Below are 19,708 nucleotides of genomic sequence, written 5' to 3'. Positions count from 1 at the left end.
TGTAGTTCGGTTGATCTGCAATCTGCGTCCTCATGCAAGCTCCACTAGATGGCAATGCAAATCAATCATTCTCAGTATTTCACACAAGTGGAAAATGCTAATTAATTTAAATTACCAAAAGTTGTTAAGAATAACTCAACTGTATAAAATAATGACGAAGTATAAATGTGACATCCACTGTGGAAACTCATTTTCATTGTCATGCTCCACATTGAACTAGCCTAACTTCTCACATGTATTCATAGAAAATACCACAAATATGCATTTGTTGAATCTTATTTGTGTATCCTTTGCCTATATAAAAAAAAACATACTGGACTTGGCTTCTCTCTCTCTCTCTCTCTCTCTCTTATTTATATATATTTATTTCTCTCTTTCCTTGCTGTTAAACATGTGGCCTGTGAATACATGGTTCTAATTAAGATTCTTAAGAAGTGAGAAATGGTGTGAGAGGATTAAGTCCAAAAGCTCCACTAATTCCTACAAAGGCTTTCAGAAAGGTGCCAGTCAGCGCTAAATATTTAGTCAGGTGAAACCATTTGTCCAAAGAAAGATAACACAATGAAGATGAATGACAACAGGCTGAAGGCTTGGCTGAAGTTGCTTTAAAAAAATCTCTACGACAAGTTCTCACAAGGCCTTCATTTGAAAAACACAACAACCACCTGTGTATTGTCCTAGGATAACTATTTCAATACAGATCTGTTATTTTTATTTAACCAGGCAAGTCAGTTAAGAACAAATTCTAACTTTCAATGACAGCCTAGGAACAGTGGGTTAACTGCCTGTTCAGGGGCAGAACAACAGATTTGTACCTTGTCAGGTCAGGGGTTTGAACTTGCAACCTTCCGGTTACTAGTCCAATGCTCTAACCACTTGGCTACCCTGCCGCCCCTAGCCTTTAGACAATTTAAATGGTTAAATAATGTCAGAGAAGCATCCGTTGCTCCGTTAATTAGAGTGGAGTAAATAGGCCACAGTCAATTAGGCTCGATTTTCTTTGTCCAATTGAAGGTTTTCAATTGATTTATTCCAGTTGAAACTTGTTTAGTTGAACATTAGGCTCCACATGGAATAGATTGAACCACAACAGAGAATGTGATCTGGGTCTAGCTCGGTGCAGGGAAGCAGAGAAAGTCAAGGATGTGGGATTTGAGCTTATTTTTACTAGAGATACTTGTTAACAAATTATTTAAGGAATGTGCTTGTTATTTTTTTATCGAATGTAGGTGCATTTACAGCAGTGAAGACAAGGACTGCATTTCTTACCACAGAGTGCAGATATCAGGGAAACTTCTCAATTTAAATATATTTATTGGAGTGACCATCTTCTTATACCTCAAAATGCAGTGGGGTTGAAGTGAAGGTCACTATACTTATTTCATGACTTGAAGCCAGTGCCGGGAACTAGGAACTGTTTTAATGTGTTGGCCTGATCTGCCATGTATCATTGGAGACCTGCTCTTTTAATAAACAACTTCTCTCAGTCACGAAACCAAGAATCCTGGAGAATGTGAAACAGACTAGTTTTATAACCCCTCTGCGGTCTGCTTCAATTACTCTCGCAACGGTGACGAGGAGTGAAATAATGTTTTACGCAGAGAAGGTTGTCGGCACAAACTTTTCCATGATGAGGGCAGATGGTGGGTTGAATTGACTAGGCTTGTAAAACAAAATAGTAATCTTTCTCCCTCATTGTTCCCTCATTGTTTGTTTAGTTCTGGGAATGAATTACAAGATTTCAAGGAGTTTTAGGCCTCTTGTTGCCAGCAGTTTGTTTCACGATAGCTGTTCTGACATTTTTCTAAAGGATTTTATACTCAAACAGCATTGCGTATGAAGAAAGTTATAGAAAGAGCCTAGGGAGGAGAAGTCTGACGATGAATCTCTCTCTCCTCTCTTTCGTTCAGAGTGTGTTTCCCTGTGTAATGAGTGGAGGCAGAACATTCCTTTGTGTTGCACCATCCGTCCCCATCGTTTCACTAGCTACTTACTGCCCCACAGTCACAGAAATCACTGGTTGTTACCAGACAGATTGTTCATGAATTTTGAATTAATCCTTTTGGCTTTTATAAATTAGAAATGGTCTTTGCCACCACAGTCATGCGAGCGAGCTGGCGCCTTGGTGGGTTATAGCTTGGAGGGATTGCTATGCAAAATGGCATTAGGAACCCAGCCATGTTAGGGCCGGGTAGGATAAACATGTGCTGTGTTTGATCAAACTGAAAACATATTTGAGCATAGACAATGTGACGTGGATAAGATCCCACTGAAGCATCATTTTACAGTGCACAATAAGGTTATTTGGATGGCACATAGAACTGTGGGAGGATTTGTTAAGAAATGTGAATGATCGGGGACAGTGGCACAATGGAAAATGTGTCTGACGATGGATTAGAAGATTCTAGGTTCGACCCCTGGCTGTCTCGGCACTGTATTTAAGGGCCTCCCGAGTGGCGCAGCGGTTTAATGCACTGCATCGCAGCCATCACTACAGACGCTGGTTTGATCCCGGGCTGAATCACAACCGGCCGTGATCGGGAGTCCCGTGGGACTGCAGGTTGACCTCGGTCGTCAGTTGAACAGTGTTTCCTCCGACACATTGGTGCGGCTGGCTTCCAGGTTAAGCAGGCGGGTGTTAATAAGCGTGGTTCGATGGGTCATGTTTCGGGGGAATCATGACTCAACGGACTCGACCCGTTCGAGCCCGTTGAGAAGTTGCAGCAATGAGACAAGAACGCAAAGGGGGTACAAAATATATACAGTGGCAAGAAAAAGTATGTGAACCCTTTGGTAATACCTGGATTTCTGCATAAATTTGATCTGATCTTCATCTAAGTCACAACAATAGACAAACACAGTCTGCTTAAATTAATAACACACAAACAATTAAACGTTTTCTTGTCTTTATTCAACACACCGTATAAACATTCACAGTGCAGGGTGGGAAAAGTATGTGAACCCTTGGATTTAATAACCTCCTTTCGCAGTAATAACCTCAACCAAAGTTTTCTGTGGTTGAGGATCAGACCTGCACAATGGTCAGGAGGAATTTTGGACCATTCCTCTTTAAAAAACTCAGATCAGAAATATTTTTGGGATGTCTGGTGTGAACTGCTCTTTTGAGGTCATACCACAGCATCTCAATCGGGTTGAGGTCAGGACTGAGCCACTCCAGAAGGCATATTTTCTTCTGTTGAAGCCATTCTGTTGTTGATTTACTTCTGGGTTTTGGGTCGTTGTCCTGTTGCATCACCCAACTTCTGTTGAGGTTCAATTGGTGGACAGATAGCCTTACATTCTCATGAAAAATGTCTTGATAAACTTGGGAATTCATTTTTCTGTTGATTATAGCAAGCTGGCCTTGGCACTGAAGCGGCAAAGCAGTCCCAAACCATGATGCTCCCCCCGCCATACTTTACAGTTGGGAAGAAGGATTTGATGTTGGTGTGCTGTGACTTTTTTCCTCCACACATAGTGTTTTGTGTTCCTTCCAAACAACTCAACTATAGTTTCATCTGTTCACGGAATATTTTGCCAGTAGCGCTGTGGAACATCCAGATGCTCTTTTGCTAACTTCAGACACGCAGCAATGTTTTTTTTGGACAGCATTGGCTTCTGCCCTGGTGTCCTTCCATGAACCCCATTCTTGTTTAGTGTTTTACATATCGTAGACTCGTCAAGAGAGATGTTAGCATGTTCCAGAGATTTCTTTAAGTCTTAGTTGACACTCTAAGATTCTTTTTAACCTCATTGAGAATTCTGCGCTGTCATCTTTGCAGCAGTCAGTCATCTTTGCAGGATGACAACTCCTAGGGAGAGTAGCAACAGTGCTGAACTTTCCCCATTTATAGACAATTTGTCTTACTGTGGACTGATGAACATCAAGGCTTTAATAGATACTTTTGTAACCATTTCCAGCATTATGCAAGTCAACAAGTCTTAATCTTGGGTCTTCTGAGATCTATTTTGTTCGAGGCATGGTTCACATCTGGCAATGCATCCTGTGAATAGCAAACTCACATTTTGTGAGTGTTTTTTATAGGGCAGGGCAGCTTTAACCAACATCTCCAATCTCGTCTCAATGATTGTACTCCAGGTTAGCTGACTCCTGACTCCAATTAGCTTTTGGAGAAGTCATTAGCCTAGGGGTTCACACACTTTTTCCAACCTACACCGTGAATGTATAAATTATGTATTCAATATGGACAACACAGAAAGTATTGTATTTTTCTTATTAGTTTAAGCAGACTGTGTTTGTCTGTTGTTGTGATGAAGATCAGATCAAAAAAATTGACCAATTTATGCAGAAATCCAGATAATTCAAAAGGGTTCACATACTTTATCTTGACACTGTATATTTTTGAATGAATTGAACAGGTCTTGTTACTTAGTTACAAAACATCTGAGTAGGAGTGCTGATCTAGGACCAGGTCTCCTTTGTCCATCTAATCCTACCCATTATGATCTGAAAAGCAACACTGATCCCAGATCAGCAGTCTTACTCCGAGACTCTTTATGAATATGGGCCCTGCGAAGTTACTGAAAATCAATGTATGCAGAGGTGGAGCCATACTGTCTGATTGTTGACTGGCACCAAGTGATACAGTATCAGCCAAAGTGCACCGCCCTCATCAGGGGAATACACAAGTCTGCAATTATTCAGAGATGATTTATTTATCTTAATACATCTGCTTAAGGTCTGTGTGTTAGGAAGTGTTCAAATTCACCCAGGGAACTTACTTCAGCTGTGCTGTTTCTTCTCCTGAACAATAACTAACAGATTGGAATAGAATAGATTTTTAGCCTGACCTACAAAGTGTTCCAGATTAGAATGACATGCATTCAGAACATTTTATACATACAGTATGTATTGGCCTATATGAAAACAAAGCAAAGTTATATCATTATAAGAAACAGACATTCATATTTCTAATCACGAAAATGCGTCATCATTCATCCTGTTTTCTGTCCATTTTCTGGATCCGGTCCCTGTAGACTGATATTTCTGGATGCTGTGTGTTTCTGAGATCACTTGCATGAAAGATGAGGTCACCCATACACCTCCTGAAATAGCCTTACAATCTGATTGTCTGAAAGAGTAGGCCTATGCGTGACAATCTGATTGGCTGGAAGAGTAGGCCTCTAACATGATGAACCAATAATATCTCCCAGACCATATCATTATCCAATCATCAATCCAGTTTGATACAGTTTCTACTGGTTCCAGGTTACTCTGTATGGCAGAACTCCACGGGGTATTAGAAATGTGTTATTGATATTATTCTGTGATTGAGGGGGATTCTTGAGAGGAAATGCAGAGCTAAGTCGATGTCTGACCTGACTATTATGGCATGAGGTAGGATTGACCCTGAAGTGTGAAGTGCTTGTTTGGACTCAACACCAATCCATTACCTCAGTACTAAACCTGGGTTCAAATAGTATTTGAAATCTTTCACATAATTTAGCTTGGTTTGATTGAGCTGGCCTGGTACAACAAAATCAAATTTAATAGTCCCAAAAGTGCCAACCCCTGCCCTCTGTCTTTTTAGGCTGACTAAAGCCGCTAAAAGTATTTGAAATAATTTCAAATACTTTAGTGTTCGCTTTTGTCAACCTAAAAAGCTGTAAGGCAGGGGTTGGAACTTTTGGGACCATTCCATTTATACAGACAGACCTGGGTTCAAATAGTATTTGAAATCATTTCAAATACTTTTTGCGTTGGCTTTAGTCAGCCTAAAAAGCCAGAAGGCAGGGGTTGGCACCTTTGGGACTATTCCATTTGGTTTAAAATCATTTCGCTGGGCTTGATTTATCTGGCCTGGCACAACAAAACCAAATGGAATTGTTTAAAATACTATTTGAACCCAGGTCTGTCAGTACATCTGTGTAATGCTGAGAGACACGTAGAGAAGCCTGACAAAGGGCACAGGCTATTATTAAAGTCTATGGTGGTATGTTTCAGAATAGCTATTCTCTGCTTGCATCTGTCTGTAGCCATTGATGATTACTTTAGAACTCAGTTGGTGATTGAGTTGTTGATGTTGTGAAATCTAGCTAGTATAAGGATTTCAACACAGTTGTATCACGTTCTATCTTAATTCCTTACTCTGTGTACACAGTATGTAGCGAATACAATGGCCTAATTAAGAATGAACAACGTACAACTCATTATAATCTATTCAATTAAGATTGACTTTGTATAACATTTATCCTAGCTTCAAAGCATAGTTCATCTTCCCAAAGTATCTCTTCACAATTTTCTCAGCTCCCTTTCAAAACTCATAGACTTCCTCATTATCGACCCACCATAGTTAGGTATATGTAGTCCATCTAGTCCTCCCTGTTATTGTGTTGTATGCATCTTAAGTCTGAGTGGCAGCTGAGAGCATGGGTTTAAACTCTGCTGAATAAAGGGAGACATCCATCCGACATCGTTCTTCAGCAGAGAACAGCCTGCACTGTATAATAACCCTCTGATGCCTCTCTCCACACACACACGCACACACACGCGCACGCGCACACGCACGCACGCACACACACACACACACACACACACACACACACACACACACACACACACACACACACACACACTTAACCCTCCAATGCCTTGTCATTCGTGAACAGTGTTTGGCCTTCAACATTAAGGACTTGGCTCTGTTCACCATGTTCTATATAGAGGAGCCTCTTTGGCCCTTTCGAGGTCCTCTGTTTTTTGTCTTTGAGCTTTATTCATTTCACTGCTGGCAACAACCAAGTTTCCCACCAAATTCCACAGACCTAAAACCATCCTCTCTCGCTTTTTCTCTATTGCACTCTCACTTTCTTTCTTGCGCTGTCTCTCTCTCTCTCTCTCTCTCTGTCTCTCTCTGTCTCTCTCTCTGTCTCTCTCTCTCTCTCTCTCTCTCTCTCTGTCTCTCTCTGTCTCTCTCTCATGGTCGTGCCTTTTGAGTCTCATGTTATTTGTTTGTCATCCATTTCATAAAAGCCAGACATTTTTATATTCTTCAACCACAGTTGTGAGAGGAATTCAGTGTTTTCAAGCTTACTGGAAATTTTGCAATGAATATGGAACACTTTCATAAGGATCATGACTTAGGATGATCTGTTATCACCAACCCACTGAAACAAGTAACAAATTAGCTCTTAACACATCTATGACACTGACATTACTATTGTTTTTGGGGCAGAAATGATTTTGGCTCAAAATATTTTGGTCTGAAATCAAGAATCTAAATATTTAAAATACTTTGTTTCCTTTTCTGTCTCCCTCTCCTCCAACCCTAGCCACTCAGCCCCTACCCAGATGGTCAAGCGGCATCACAATCTTTGCTTTCTCTCCCACTACTCTCTCCTCTTCTAACCTATCATCTCTCCCTTCTGCTAAATCCTTCTCCCTCCTGTCTCCTGATTCTGCCTCTTCGACACTATTCTCCTGCCTTTTCTGCATCCTATGACTTGCACCGTCTCCTTTCCTCCCGGCCCACTCGGCCCTCCCCTCCTGCTCCGTGGAGGAAAATGGAGGAAAACTTTTGGAGAACCTATCATCCTTTCACTCCCTCTTCTCTACCTTCTCTTCCTCCGCATCCACTGAATTCTTTCACCCCTCCCTCTCCAGTCGAACTCCTGCGACTAGTGATGTCTGGCCGCCCGACAACCTGCCCGCTCGACCCCATCCCCTCCTCCCTTCTCCAGACCATCTCTGGAGATCTTCTCCCATTCCTCACTTCCCTCATCAACTCATCTCTGACGATCTTCTTGAACCTATCCAGTCAGGCTTCAAAGACAGGTCACTCAACCAAGACTGCTTTTCTCTGTGTCACGGAGGCTCTCTGCACTGCCAAAGCTGACTCTCTCTCCTCTGTTCTCATCCTCCTAGATCTATCTGCTGCCTTCGACACCGTGAACCATCAGATCCTCCTCTCCACCCTCTCGCTGCTGGGCCTCTCAGGCTCTACACACTCTTGGATTACATCCTATCTGGCAGGCTGCTCCTACCAGGTGACGTGGAGAGGATCTGTGTCTGCACAACGCAGTCTCACTACTGGTGTCCCCCAAGGCTCGGTTCTAGGCCCTCTCCTCTTCTAAGTCATTCGGCTCCGTCACTAAGTCATTCGGCTCCATCATATCCTCACATGGTCTCTCCTATCATTGCTGTGCTCATGACACTCAGCTACTTTTCTTCTTCCCCCATTCTGACACCCAGGTGGCGACAAGCATCTCGGCGTGCCTGGCAGATATCTCAGCTTGGATGTCGGCCCACCACTTCAAGCTCAACCTAGACATGACAGAGATCTTAAGATGAATGCGACAACTGTAAGTCGCTCTGGATAAGAGTGTTTGCTAAATGGCTAAAATGCTAAAATGATAATCTTGATTTAAAAACGATATCGGTCACAATGTTTAGGTTGTCTAAGAAGATTTCATGGTGTTCACTTTAAATGTCCAACACAACCTTGTAACTGAAGCCATTGCACTGATCTCAAGCAAAGAGTTGAGATCCTGCAGATTTGATTAAAGTCGTTCTCCATTCTTCTTTTCACCAAATTTTTCACCTGTTTACTTCACAAAAGGCACATCTCAATAGGTGGTCCAGGAATCCTCTTTTGTTCTCTATGGCTCCTCAAGAATGGGGAGAGGCCAATGACATCACATCTCCCCATCAGACCAACTCCTTGAAGTTTTCAGTTTTGTCTAGAAAACACAATATTTGTCAATGTATTACACCTGTGTACTTTACTGTATTTATACTTGGGATATAGCTTTTCAACAGTAAACATTCTGAAATCGCTGGAGGACGTCTTTAAGTTAACAAGACAAGTTATGTTTAACAGCTCCTCTATTTGGGAACTCTGATAACAGTCACTCATATGGGCTGGCTTGGTTACATTCCCTCTCTCCAAGCAATTCAGTTCACATCCTCTCAGTTGACATGGTAACCCTGAGGGCGGTGTTGCCAAGCAACAAGCAAGCAGGTCACAGTGCACTTCAAATCACTCCCAGACCGGCTTGTGTTTCCTTCCCACAGACACTAAGAAAATAAAAAAAGAGTCCCCTTATCCTCTCAGAAAGAGAAGAGTATTTCTGTGACATGCCAGTACAAAGTTCATGGCTCCTCAGTAAAGCAATGCGAGAGGTCATACGCTTACAAATTCCAAAGTAATTATATGTCATGCATATCAATGTAAAATGTATAACTCCTTAGTAATGTCATGTTTAATGTTCTTATACTTACAAATGCCGAAATATTTACGCTATGCATATCAATATAATGTTAGTCTCTCCTTAGTAAATGCAAGGCAAACGGTATACACTTAAATGATGTTTATTAGGATAAGCAGCAGCATTTCTGTATGAAACATGAGAAACAAATGTGTCGAACAATAGTACAATTTCCTATAGAGGGGTATGATGCCTCTGAATGAACATTATAGTGGTAAAATACCATGTATTGATATGAGTGGTTAAACTGAAAAGCCTTTATCTTTGACACTGTCTGATATGCTGTAGATAGTGCCACAAACACTCAAATGGAAAAAGTGCAAAAAAATCACACACACACACACACACACACACACACACACACACACACACACACGCACACACAGCACATTAATTGTATTCATAATACATGTATTCACATATCAAATGTATAAAGCAGTATAGTCACCTAGGTAGCTGATATGATTTAGACACCAACTGGTATATTTATCATCACAAAAAACAAACAAAAAACGAATAAAAAAATCCTGCCTCAGGCAAAGGACAAATGATAACCACATACTGTATATATGATATAGAACATAACAAAACACCATATAAAACGTGATATATATACGAGCATGTTTCACAAACAGCTTAGCTGTAAATACCAACATTTCTGTGTCTTGTAAAATTCACAGTGAAGTAGGGAAAACGTTTTTATCCCTTTATTTTTTGGGGTGAGAACATGGAGACCCCCTTTTCAACGAGCCTTGAACTGAGACATAATCATAACTTTGTACTTTATGGTCCTGTGGTGCTTGCTGCACCTGGACTTGTTCTTTAAACTAGCTTGGGACTTCAGTAGGGGTCAGAAAACCATTAGTCTTTGGATAACAATTAAGAGACTGGGTCTGCTTCCCAAATGGCACCCCCTTCCCGCCTATAGTGCACTACTTTTGACCAGGGTGCATAGGACTATGTAGGGAATAGGGGTCCATTTGGGATGCATTCTGGTAACTCTACACTGGAGTAACTCTACACCCTAAGTGATATTCCAATGGTTGTTGTACAGAGTCTGTATGCTGTATAAGGCTATACGGGGGAATTCAAGGTGACACAAGGCACCTTCTCGTTAAAATCACTTTTTCTTTCTTCCCAGCACGTGAAACCTAAACACAGTGAATTAACACTTCCTGGTACGTTTTATAAAACAGAATATAACTGTACTGGAACACACACACGTGTACATGGCAAAATCACTTTCATCTATATTAAAACAAATTCACCATACAGAACACGGGACATTCGCTTACTCTATGAAAGTGTACTGCTGTGTATACAACGACCAGCGTATAGTTCCTATGATGGAAGATGCTATAGCGACACTTAAAAAGGACAGTCAACTCAATAGTGCAAGCTCCTCTTCTCTCCGCCATCACTGAGTAGCAGTTCATTAGGACTCATGGGGGACCATTCTCTCCTTCTCCTCTTGTCCCCTCTGACAGGGAGCGCTCTGGCCTTCCTTCCCGGGGTTTCTGCTGCTTCCTAGTTCGTCCCAGCAGTGCTGACCGTTTTGTGAACAGAACAACACGCTACTTGCTCCGCTACTGACTGGCCGGTCATTTATAGCCTGGGTTCAGCTGCATCCTGTTAGCTACCTTCCCTCTCCCGTCCCCTCCCCTCCCTCCATCCCTCTCCCCCCTCTCTCACGATACTGTAAAGCATCGCTCCCTCCTCGTCTCCCCCCTGGCAAAGGGAATGGTATAGTCCGTAGAGACACTGGAAATACTGCAGTGTCCATCATGCCCATTGTATGTTTCTGTCTATATATAAACTCCACTAATTTTCCCCGTGGTTCTACGTCAGGCTCCAGAGCTGCCCAGCAGTGTTCTGTATAAGAAACGTGTGGTGGTGTTTGAAACGTGTGACTCTCTCTCTGTTTGTCACACCATAGCGGTTTAGCATGGGGGTCCTATTGAGTTGAGAGTCCGTTGTGTTTAGTGCAGACTGGCTGTAGTGGTAGTGAGACCTCCTCGTCCATAGGGGGCGTCACCTCCTGTGGTGGTCAGTCGCTGTCCTTGCGTAGGCTGCGGTCCGTGTGGAGGTTGGCGGGCTCTGGGCTCTTGCACTGGATACTGGTCCCGTTCCCGTTTTGTCCCGTGCTGGTCACTGTGGCATCCGAGTGGCACCAGCAACACAGGCAGGACTGGAAGGGGACAAAGGGACACAGTTAGACACTTGAACAAGGGTACAAGTCTACAAGATTAGAGGCACTATTCATACTGCTGTGGTCATTCTGTGTTGATAACGTTTATTCTATTGCTGCTACGATAGACGAGGTCCAAGTAGGCACTTTTCTACAGCTTACAATAATGAGGGCTTGTGTAATGAGGGCTGGGAATGCTTCTTTGAACAATATACTACATAAAACTACATCTGCTCACAGCGTGAGAAGTAGAACACTTTCTATCCTTCCCAAACTCTTAGCCCCAGTTCTGCAGAGAGATGAAGAGGCACGTTCAGGGTCTGGGAATTGCTGTTATGTGTTAGTCTCAGTCTCTCTCGCTCTCTCGCTCTCTGAGGACAGCTGGAGCTAGGGCATGGCTTATCTTCAGCTCAGGTCTCTAACAGATGTGTACAGTTATGTGACCTCACCGAGTAAATGAGTTCATAAATCACTGCTTTGCTTTACATTTTCTTTAAATAATGTCATCACCAGCGCAAAGCCACAGCCCCTCGGTCGTGGGGAGAGGGAGAGGTTCTCTGCTTGCTTTACTGGCGAGACAGGACAAAGGGTTTGGGGAGGGCTGGGGGGGGTTAGTGGAGATACTGATTATATGGGGGGGAAAGAGAGCAAAAGAAAGCAAGAGAGAGAGTGAAAAGGATAGAGAGAGAGAGTGAAAAGGATAGAGAGAGAGAGAGTGAAAAGGAGAGAGAGAGAGAGTGAAAAGGATAGAGAGAGGGTGAAAAGGGGTGAAAAGGAGAGAGAGAGAGAGTGAAAAGAGAGAGAGAGAGAGATAGTGAAAAGGATAAGAGAGAGAAAAGGATAGAGAGAGAGAAAAGGATAGAGAGAGAGTGAAAAGGAAAGGATAAAAGGAGAGAGAGAGTGAAAAGGAGAGAGAGAGAGAGAGTAGAGAGAGAGAGTGAAAAGGATAGAGAGAGAGAGTGAAAAGGATGAAAAGGATAGAGAGAGAGTGAAAAAGGAGAGAGAAAAGGAGAGAGAGAGTGAAAAGTGAAAAGGGAGAGAGAGAGTGAAAAGGAAGAGAGAGAGAGAGGAGAGAGAGTGAAAAGGATAGAGAGAGAGAGTGAAAAGGATAGAGAGAGAGAGTGAAAAGGAGAGAGAGAGAGTGAAAAGGATAGAGAGAGAGAGTGAAAAGGAGAGAGAGAGAGAAAAGGATAGAGAGAGAGAGAAAAGGATAGAGAGAGAGTGAAAAGGATAGAGAGAGAGTGAAAAGGATAGAGAGAGAGAGTGAAAAGGAGAGAGAGAGAGTGAAAAGGATAGAGAGAGAGTGAAAAGGATAGAGAGAGAGAGTGAAAAGGATAGAGAGAGAGAGTGAAAAGGAGAGAGAGAGAGAGTGAAAAGGAGAGAGAGAGAGTGAAAAGGAGAGAGAGAGAGATATACAGCAAGAGAGAAAAAGAGAGTTGGGTGTGTGTGTATATGTTTAGGGATCTACTGTACCTTGAAGCAGTTTTTGAACTTCTTGCTGACAAAGTAGAGGATGATGGGATTTATACAGGAGTTTACTGTGGCTAGGTTGATACTCAGGTAATCCAAGACCAACAGGAAGCTGAAAGAAACGACACCCATGTTTTTTGGCCGAACTTCCATTTGAGTTGCATCTCCTTTCAAACATTTCGAATCGTTAAATTGCAGCAACTCAAATAATGTCTGTCTGTGTTTAGTCTGTTGTGGTTCTAGATCCAGTCGAGTGATTCCCCACGTATTTCCACCTTTCCATTTTCCAACACACCGTACTGAGTCAGTCGTTTCTAATAATGAGATGACAACAGCAAACAAACATGGCTGCACTCACTTGAGCAGGTCACAGCGTCCAATGTCTCTCGGGTTGTAGACCATCTTCTTGAGGATCCTGCTGAGGTGCAGGGGGAACCAGCACAGAGCGAAGATCAGGACCAGGCAGAACACTGCTTTGGCCACTTCCCGTCTCTGGGGATAACAATAAACAACAGATTAAGAAAAGGTTGGACGATGACGATGAAGGGTGATGAAGACAAGATACTGAGAGTGGAAAACGTATTAAAAAACCGCTGAGTCATCCTGAGTACTGTATGGTAACGTCTCTGGGGATGCAAACAGACAAAATGTTAGGTTAGGGAGACGCTAGGTTGTTAGGGAGATGTAAGGTTATGTAATGTAAACCGGATAGGCCTGAGAGAGGAAAAGGACAAACCTTTAAAGAGACTAAACATGACGCAGCCCAACCTGGCTTAGGGCCTCCAAAACGCTAGAGGCTCTGGTTACAGTACATAACAACCGAAGAGAAAAAGGGAGATCTGATACTAAGTAGTAGTACTATGAATGTAGAAGGCAGTCAGGGTCGGTTATGCAACATCAGCTTGAGAGGCCTGAGAGAGGGCATGGGCTTTCTCCTTAAGAGACACTAAACATGAGGCAGTCTGGCCTCAAGTACCTTGTGTGTGTGTGTACCTGTTTGAGGTGTTCACTGAGGACGATGCGGAGGCTGCCGTTCCTGTGGTTGAGCATCTCACAGGTCATCAGAGTGTAGAACACGGCCGTACACATCAGAGGAACGCAGAAGTAGAACCCAAACAACCACCAGTCCTTGATGTTCTTATAGTACTGCAGGAGAACCACAACAGGAGAACGTTAGTACACAGGTTCTATGCAGGAGAACCACAATTCTTAACATGCCAATACTCCAGAAGACTGTCCAGCAGGCAAACGTGGAAAACTGGTTGTATTGATGTCGTAATGAGGTCATTTCAACCAGTTTGGTAACAAAGCAAGTTGACTTTACCAATATGTCTATGTGATGGCAGTGACATATTCTAATCTACTAAATCCACATATAAGAGGGGGATATTATCATATACCTTTTAAGGAGGAGCAGATGCCATTTGAGGATTTTTTTTGGTCACAGAATAAACGTTCCTCTATAACCTCTGTAACACATTACTAAATTCCTCACTCCAGGAGGGTGAGATACTGTCTGTCATACGTGTTCTATTGAATCTGGATTTAAACCTCAGCATGGTTTGGTCATGATATGGGATTTAGTATCTTTTGTGTTGCATGATGTGAACTAGGCTACACACATGGCTCAGCTTGAAGGAACCATACATCAGTTGAGCTGTAATTGCTGTTGTGGCCTGCGATCAATTATGTTCTCCAGGCTTGTGGACAAAGAAAGTGATCACCTCAGAGATTCTCTCTCTGAGGGAAAAAACGTATGGAGACCTCTGTCAGAGTTCAAATGCTATTTGGGTTCAAGTACTATTTGACATTTTTCAAATACTTTGTGTTTGCTCTAGCCTACCTAGAGTGCCAGATGTTTTTAGGACAATTCTATTCGTCCGTTAAGCCAAACAAGCTCAGTCAAGCACAGCTAAAGTATTTGAAATTATATTTGAACCCAGGTCTGGCCTCTGTATGCTTCCTTTCACCATATTTCTAGCTCTTTGGGTGGTTCCACCAAGAATGTCAGAGAAATGAATGTCAGTACGATAAATCTACCACTGTATTTATAACAATTACTTTTCATGCCAAGTATTTGGACAGATGGAATTGTTTTTGATAGGTCAGTGTAAGGATACACCACCACATGAAATCATGGACTCTCAGATTTACTAACTTAACACACATGTACGGTACTGTAACCCTACTTGAATCACTTTTGTCTTTTTAATCATAATGAATAAGAGAGGGGACCTGACCCTAGATCAGCACTCTTACTCTGAGACACTTTGTGGGACAGAATTGTTTGTATACAGGTAATAGGATTATTTGAAGTGCAGAAGCGTCAACAAGAAAATGGGTCGTACCATCATGAAGTCAGTCTTGGGGTAGAGCATGCATGTCCGTATGGTCTCGTTCCTGTAGTTGAATTCAACCATGTCGAAGCCGATGGCCTCTGGGACAGCCAGGACCATGGACAGCACCCAGATGGACACGATCTCCATGGCCGTCCGAAGAGGAATGCCTACTCCCTGGACCCTGCTCCATGACGCCACTGCACGGTACCTGGGGCATAGAGGGACACAAAGAATGAAAAGGTGTACATGGTGGGGTAAGGTAGGGGTTAGAGCAGAGCCAGGGCTGTGGACAACTGCTGAGTTGGAACTACGAAACAGCCCAGCGGTGAAACTAGTTGTAATGAAGTAATTTCAACCAGCTTTTAATAGTTGTAATGAAGTCATTTCAACCAGCTTTGCCCGCTAGGAGGTTCAAGTGACTGTGAAAAGTGAACCTATTTTAGAGACACTTCCAGGACTTGAATAATAGACTTACTTCAAACTTTTAACCCTGCGTGGGAATGTGATTGTGAGAACCACAGAGATATGGTGAGACAACTACTGGAATACTTGTTCATCTTATTACAGTACCCATTATGTTGGGTCAACTCAGCTGCACATTGTAGTATAAGCTCTATGAACTGACTGCATGGCAGTAGACCAGACACACACCGTACCGTATTGAGAGAAAAATGATCCAAGTTAAGATTTAATGAACAACAGATAATAATCAATTGTTTATCCTGAGAATCTAATATTCATTCAATTGTGAAGCCTCCAAACAAGCGTTGGCAGGAGCTATGGTCTGTTTGTTGACGCTTTGTTTCCTGTGTTCCAAATCATGTTTGCTTGTTTGTTTCATTAATAGGCACCGCTTGTCTAAATGTTTTAGTAAAACGGTGCATCAAGATTTTATGGCCTGAACAATATATTTTTCATGACGCACTTGAATACCCTTGTCAAACAACATGGTGTCATTTATATTTTACCCAGCTGGTAATGCATCCACATTCTCTCCCACTCTCTCTCTCAAACAGAGAGGAGACACAACGCGTGCAAACCAGGCGAGATATGCTGCACGTTTTCTGAGAACAAAATGGAGACCATCTGCTATTGAACTCGGCTCTATCACTAACGTCTCTCTCTCTCTCTCTCTCTCTCTCTCTCTCTCTCTCTCTCTCTATGATGGGAGTCATTCGGCATAGCTGGTATGTTAAACTGGCTTCCATCCCTTTAGATCCAGAACAGGCCTCCTTATGCTCTTATCTCTTATGTCTGCTAACTCACAGACCAATGAAGCCGGACGTCAGCCACTCACCTTCCCTCTGCTGATAAACAGGACCGACTGTGTTAAGTGTTACAAGAACTGGAGGGAGTGAGACGGGAATACAAGTCTAGTCGTGTAGCAACAGACACAAAACAATCCGAGTTAAAAATGTGAGAATAAACATGTTTAGATTTGAGAATAAAACTACTTCTGCTCCTTGATGGCAAAGCTACCCCTCCTCAGGGAGAGAAACGTCTAAGACCACAAAGCGTCTCAGAGTAGGAGTGCTGATCTAGCATCGGATTTGACTTATGGATCACGATGAAAAAGATTATATGGGCAGATCCTAGATCAGTACTCCTACTCTGAGACGCGTTGTGGATATGGCTCCGGCTGGCCTAGTCCTTAACAGATGCAGCCAATAGAAAACTAGGAGGAAGAGTAACTATGTTGGTAATGGGAGAGCTCCATTATTACTGACGTTACAAACTTCCGGAATAAACTGCCTTTACCGTATTACCCCCACTAAGGAGTTAAACTAACTCCCAACCTGTGGTTTCCTTTAAATCAAATTAGGGAAGTCATTCATCTTTCCTGGCCAATTTGTCTCAGCCACTCCCATACATAGAGTGGGCTATCTCATGAAGGCTTTACTGTTCAACAAACACTTTTGGTTTGAATTCAAACCACGGCAATGTTATTTATCATGGTGTTGGTGAGTTACTGGCAAAGGCCGAGGGTCTGAGGGTGACTTTTTTTAATAGAAAAAAAGTTTAGAGAGGAGTTTTTTTCTTTGATACATACATATTGTAAAGTAGACTACATTTCACAAAAAAACAAGTATCATTAGACTGATTTTCATTTGGAGTTTACCGTAACCTGCATATAAAGATTCGCAGAACTGAAAGGCCAGCACAGAACAGAATTCGACGGCGCAAACATTCCATGAGTCTGGAACCAATACATTTTTACAAGATAATAGAATCCTATTCCAGGGAGCAGAATATGTCTCTATGGAATAAAATGCATAAAGACCCACTTATAGTGTCTGAGTACTAGGTCAGATTCAGCTACAGCTCATATGTTAACCTTGGTAAGTGTATGCCTGCCAGACAATGCATTTGACAGTAAACGAGTAATGTGTATAATGCTTCAGAAGCCTTACCCCTTACTCCCTAGACACTCTCGTAGATCTGAAAGAATTGGATATTGGCAATAGGCTATCACGAAGCAGATGGAAAGAAACACCATATTGCTTATATTGTTTATTAATTCTATAAACATTAATATGCAAATACAGATATTTCTTAGGCTTTTTTCTTTGATCCTGTTAGATCAGCTACCATTGGTTGATTTTGGAATTCACCAGTGGTACATGGGACTGACCTGTCGACGCTTAGGGCACAGAGGTTGAGGACGGTGATGCCCACAGAGGCCTTCTGAAGGAATGGTACCAGCTTACACAGACACAGCCCAAAGGAACTGTCATCGAAGGGGAACCTGGTGGCAAGGAGCTGCAGGGAGAGAGAGAGAGAGAGAGAGAGAGAGAGAGAGAGAGACCGTCAGCACATCGTAGAAGACAGTATGTACGCTTCAACTCACAACGGGCTTTGCATCGTCAGGAAATAACCACACATCTTAGATGGCATTTAGCCAGTTGGCACTTCCCTGTATTACAAACCCTTTCAAAAGATATCAGAAATCCATAATGGTCATTATTAGCCAGTATGGTAACTGAGAAGACAGAAAAAGCATGTAAAAAATCAATTGAGTTGTGAAAGAACAATACCTGCTGTGAAGAGAAATAATAATAACAATAATAATAACAACAACAACAATAATAATAATGGACTAGCCCTTATATCGCTTTCTTTACTAACTAGTAAGGGATAAATTATAAAGGATTGAGGTTAGAGGATCACATGTTTATCTCCTCTTAGCTCAATTCCCATTGTCCTTAGGCTGCGGACTATCTTTAACCACGGTACTGTAGCAGGCCCTTCCCTACAGGCAGGCTAGTCTCAGTCACATCAGAGGGCTTTCATGGTACGTCCTGACTTCATTCTGAATCTGAGTACAGTCCAACAGCAGGCCCATATGCGCCTCATCATCTTGATACAGTACATCATTGAGTCAGGTCCTACAATAAAACCCTAGCAAGCCAACCCTGGAACTGTCCCTGAAAGTGACATCCTTTCTTTAATTGGACTTCCAGGCATCTATAAGCACCACTTCCCATAGCCTCTTATAAGAAGAGCTCCCTTAACAAAACAACTCACAGCTCTCCCTGTAGAACAGACTGCTAAAACCACCCTTTGCCATTAGGAAGTAGTCTTGGCAGCTGTTGTTGAACCAGGAATCGACATGGGCCGAACAAAGAGAGAAAGAGGGGATTAACCCAGAGTCGTTGAGAGGCCGGGCCAAAGGAAGCACTTCACGGGTGCATCCTTGTCCCTCTATTGTTCACATGGAGCGCTAGGCGGTTCCATCTAATCAAAAAGTCTCGAGAACACGGGAGTTGGAAGGGAAAGGGGGGGTACGTCACTGTGGGTGTGTGTGTGTGTAGCATGTGTCCGTGTATGTGTGTATGTAGTATTGTGTGTGTATGTAGTTTGTATATGATTAAATTTGGAAACTGCGTCAAACAAACCCCAAAGGAAGTGAGCTGGGCCTCCCTAAAGCACATGTCCCTGTAGAGCAGACACATTCACAGGGAGTGTTTGGCCTGAATCCAGAGTTGTACCTACGGCACTAATTTTCCTCACCAGTACAAAGGGACATTGTGATTTATCCTTCATGTGTGTAACTGAACCTCCCTAATACAGGAAAGAGCCCCTTTGTACATGTGGAGAATCATCTGTCCCGGGACCCTGGCACTTCCATATGTGCTGACACAGTGTGATGAAACTGTATACCGGTAATACTAAACAGGTGGCTTCACCACTTCTCTTCACAATGAACTGAGCATTCCCAATGTACTGCACTACATCCTATTAAAAACCTTGACCTGTTCAACCTATGTATGTGGACCCACTGGAAAATATGCTCATTACTCTCAAGCAATAATACCACAGCAGGTAAGATAACGTCGTAAATCATCTGTGAGATCTATCTAGCTCATGTTAAAGTGAACCCACATGGGGGGGTAAATGGACTACGGTCTAATGGGTTTAAATGGCTCACACTGGACACGTGATTCATCATTTAACCAGACCCATTTATTCTGAGTGTAGCGAGGTT

The 19,708-nt window shown here is 42.6% G+C and overlaps 1 protein-coding gene across 3 annotated transcripts in view; it reads right to left on the bottom strand.

Moving 5' to 3' along the window:
* Positions 1 to 9,312: 9,312 nt before the first annotated feature.
* ednraa (endothelin receptor type Aa) overlaps positions 9,313 to 19,708 on the bottom strand; it is a 45,868-nt gene continuing 35,472 nt past the window's right edge. For all 3 annotated transcript variants that reach the window (XM_042329665.1, XM_042329664.1, XM_024436538.2), the window contains exons 3-8: positions 17,855 to 17,982; positions 15,232 to 15,430; positions 13,877 to 14,029; positions 13,242 to 13,375; positions 12,887 to 12,995; positions 9,313 to 11,413 (exon numbers count right to left, since the gene is read on the bottom strand). In XM_042329665.1, the coding sequence (XP_042185599.1) occupies positions 11,273 to 11,413; positions 12,887 to 12,995; positions 13,242 to 13,375; positions 13,877 to 14,029; positions 15,232 to 15,430; positions 17,855 to 17,982 (864 nt within the window). In that variant the 3' untranslated portion in view covers positions 9,313 to 11,272. The remainder of the gene's footprint in view (positions 11,414 to 12,886; positions 12,996 to 13,241; positions 13,376 to 13,876; positions 14,030 to 15,231; positions 15,431 to 17,854; positions 17,983 to 19,708) is intronic.

The sequence above is a fragment of the Oncorhynchus tshawytscha genome, linkage group LG11 (genome assembly GCF_018296145.1).
Source record: "Oncorhynchus tshawytscha isolate Ot180627B linkage group LG11, Otsh_v2.0, whole genome shotgun sequence".
Taxonomy (NCBI): domain Eukaryota; kingdom Metazoa; phylum Chordata; class Actinopteri; order Salmoniformes; family Salmonidae; genus Oncorhynchus; species Oncorhynchus tshawytscha.
Note: the sequence above shows the minus strand (reverse complement) of the source record. Positions and strands in the feature narration are given on the sequence as shown.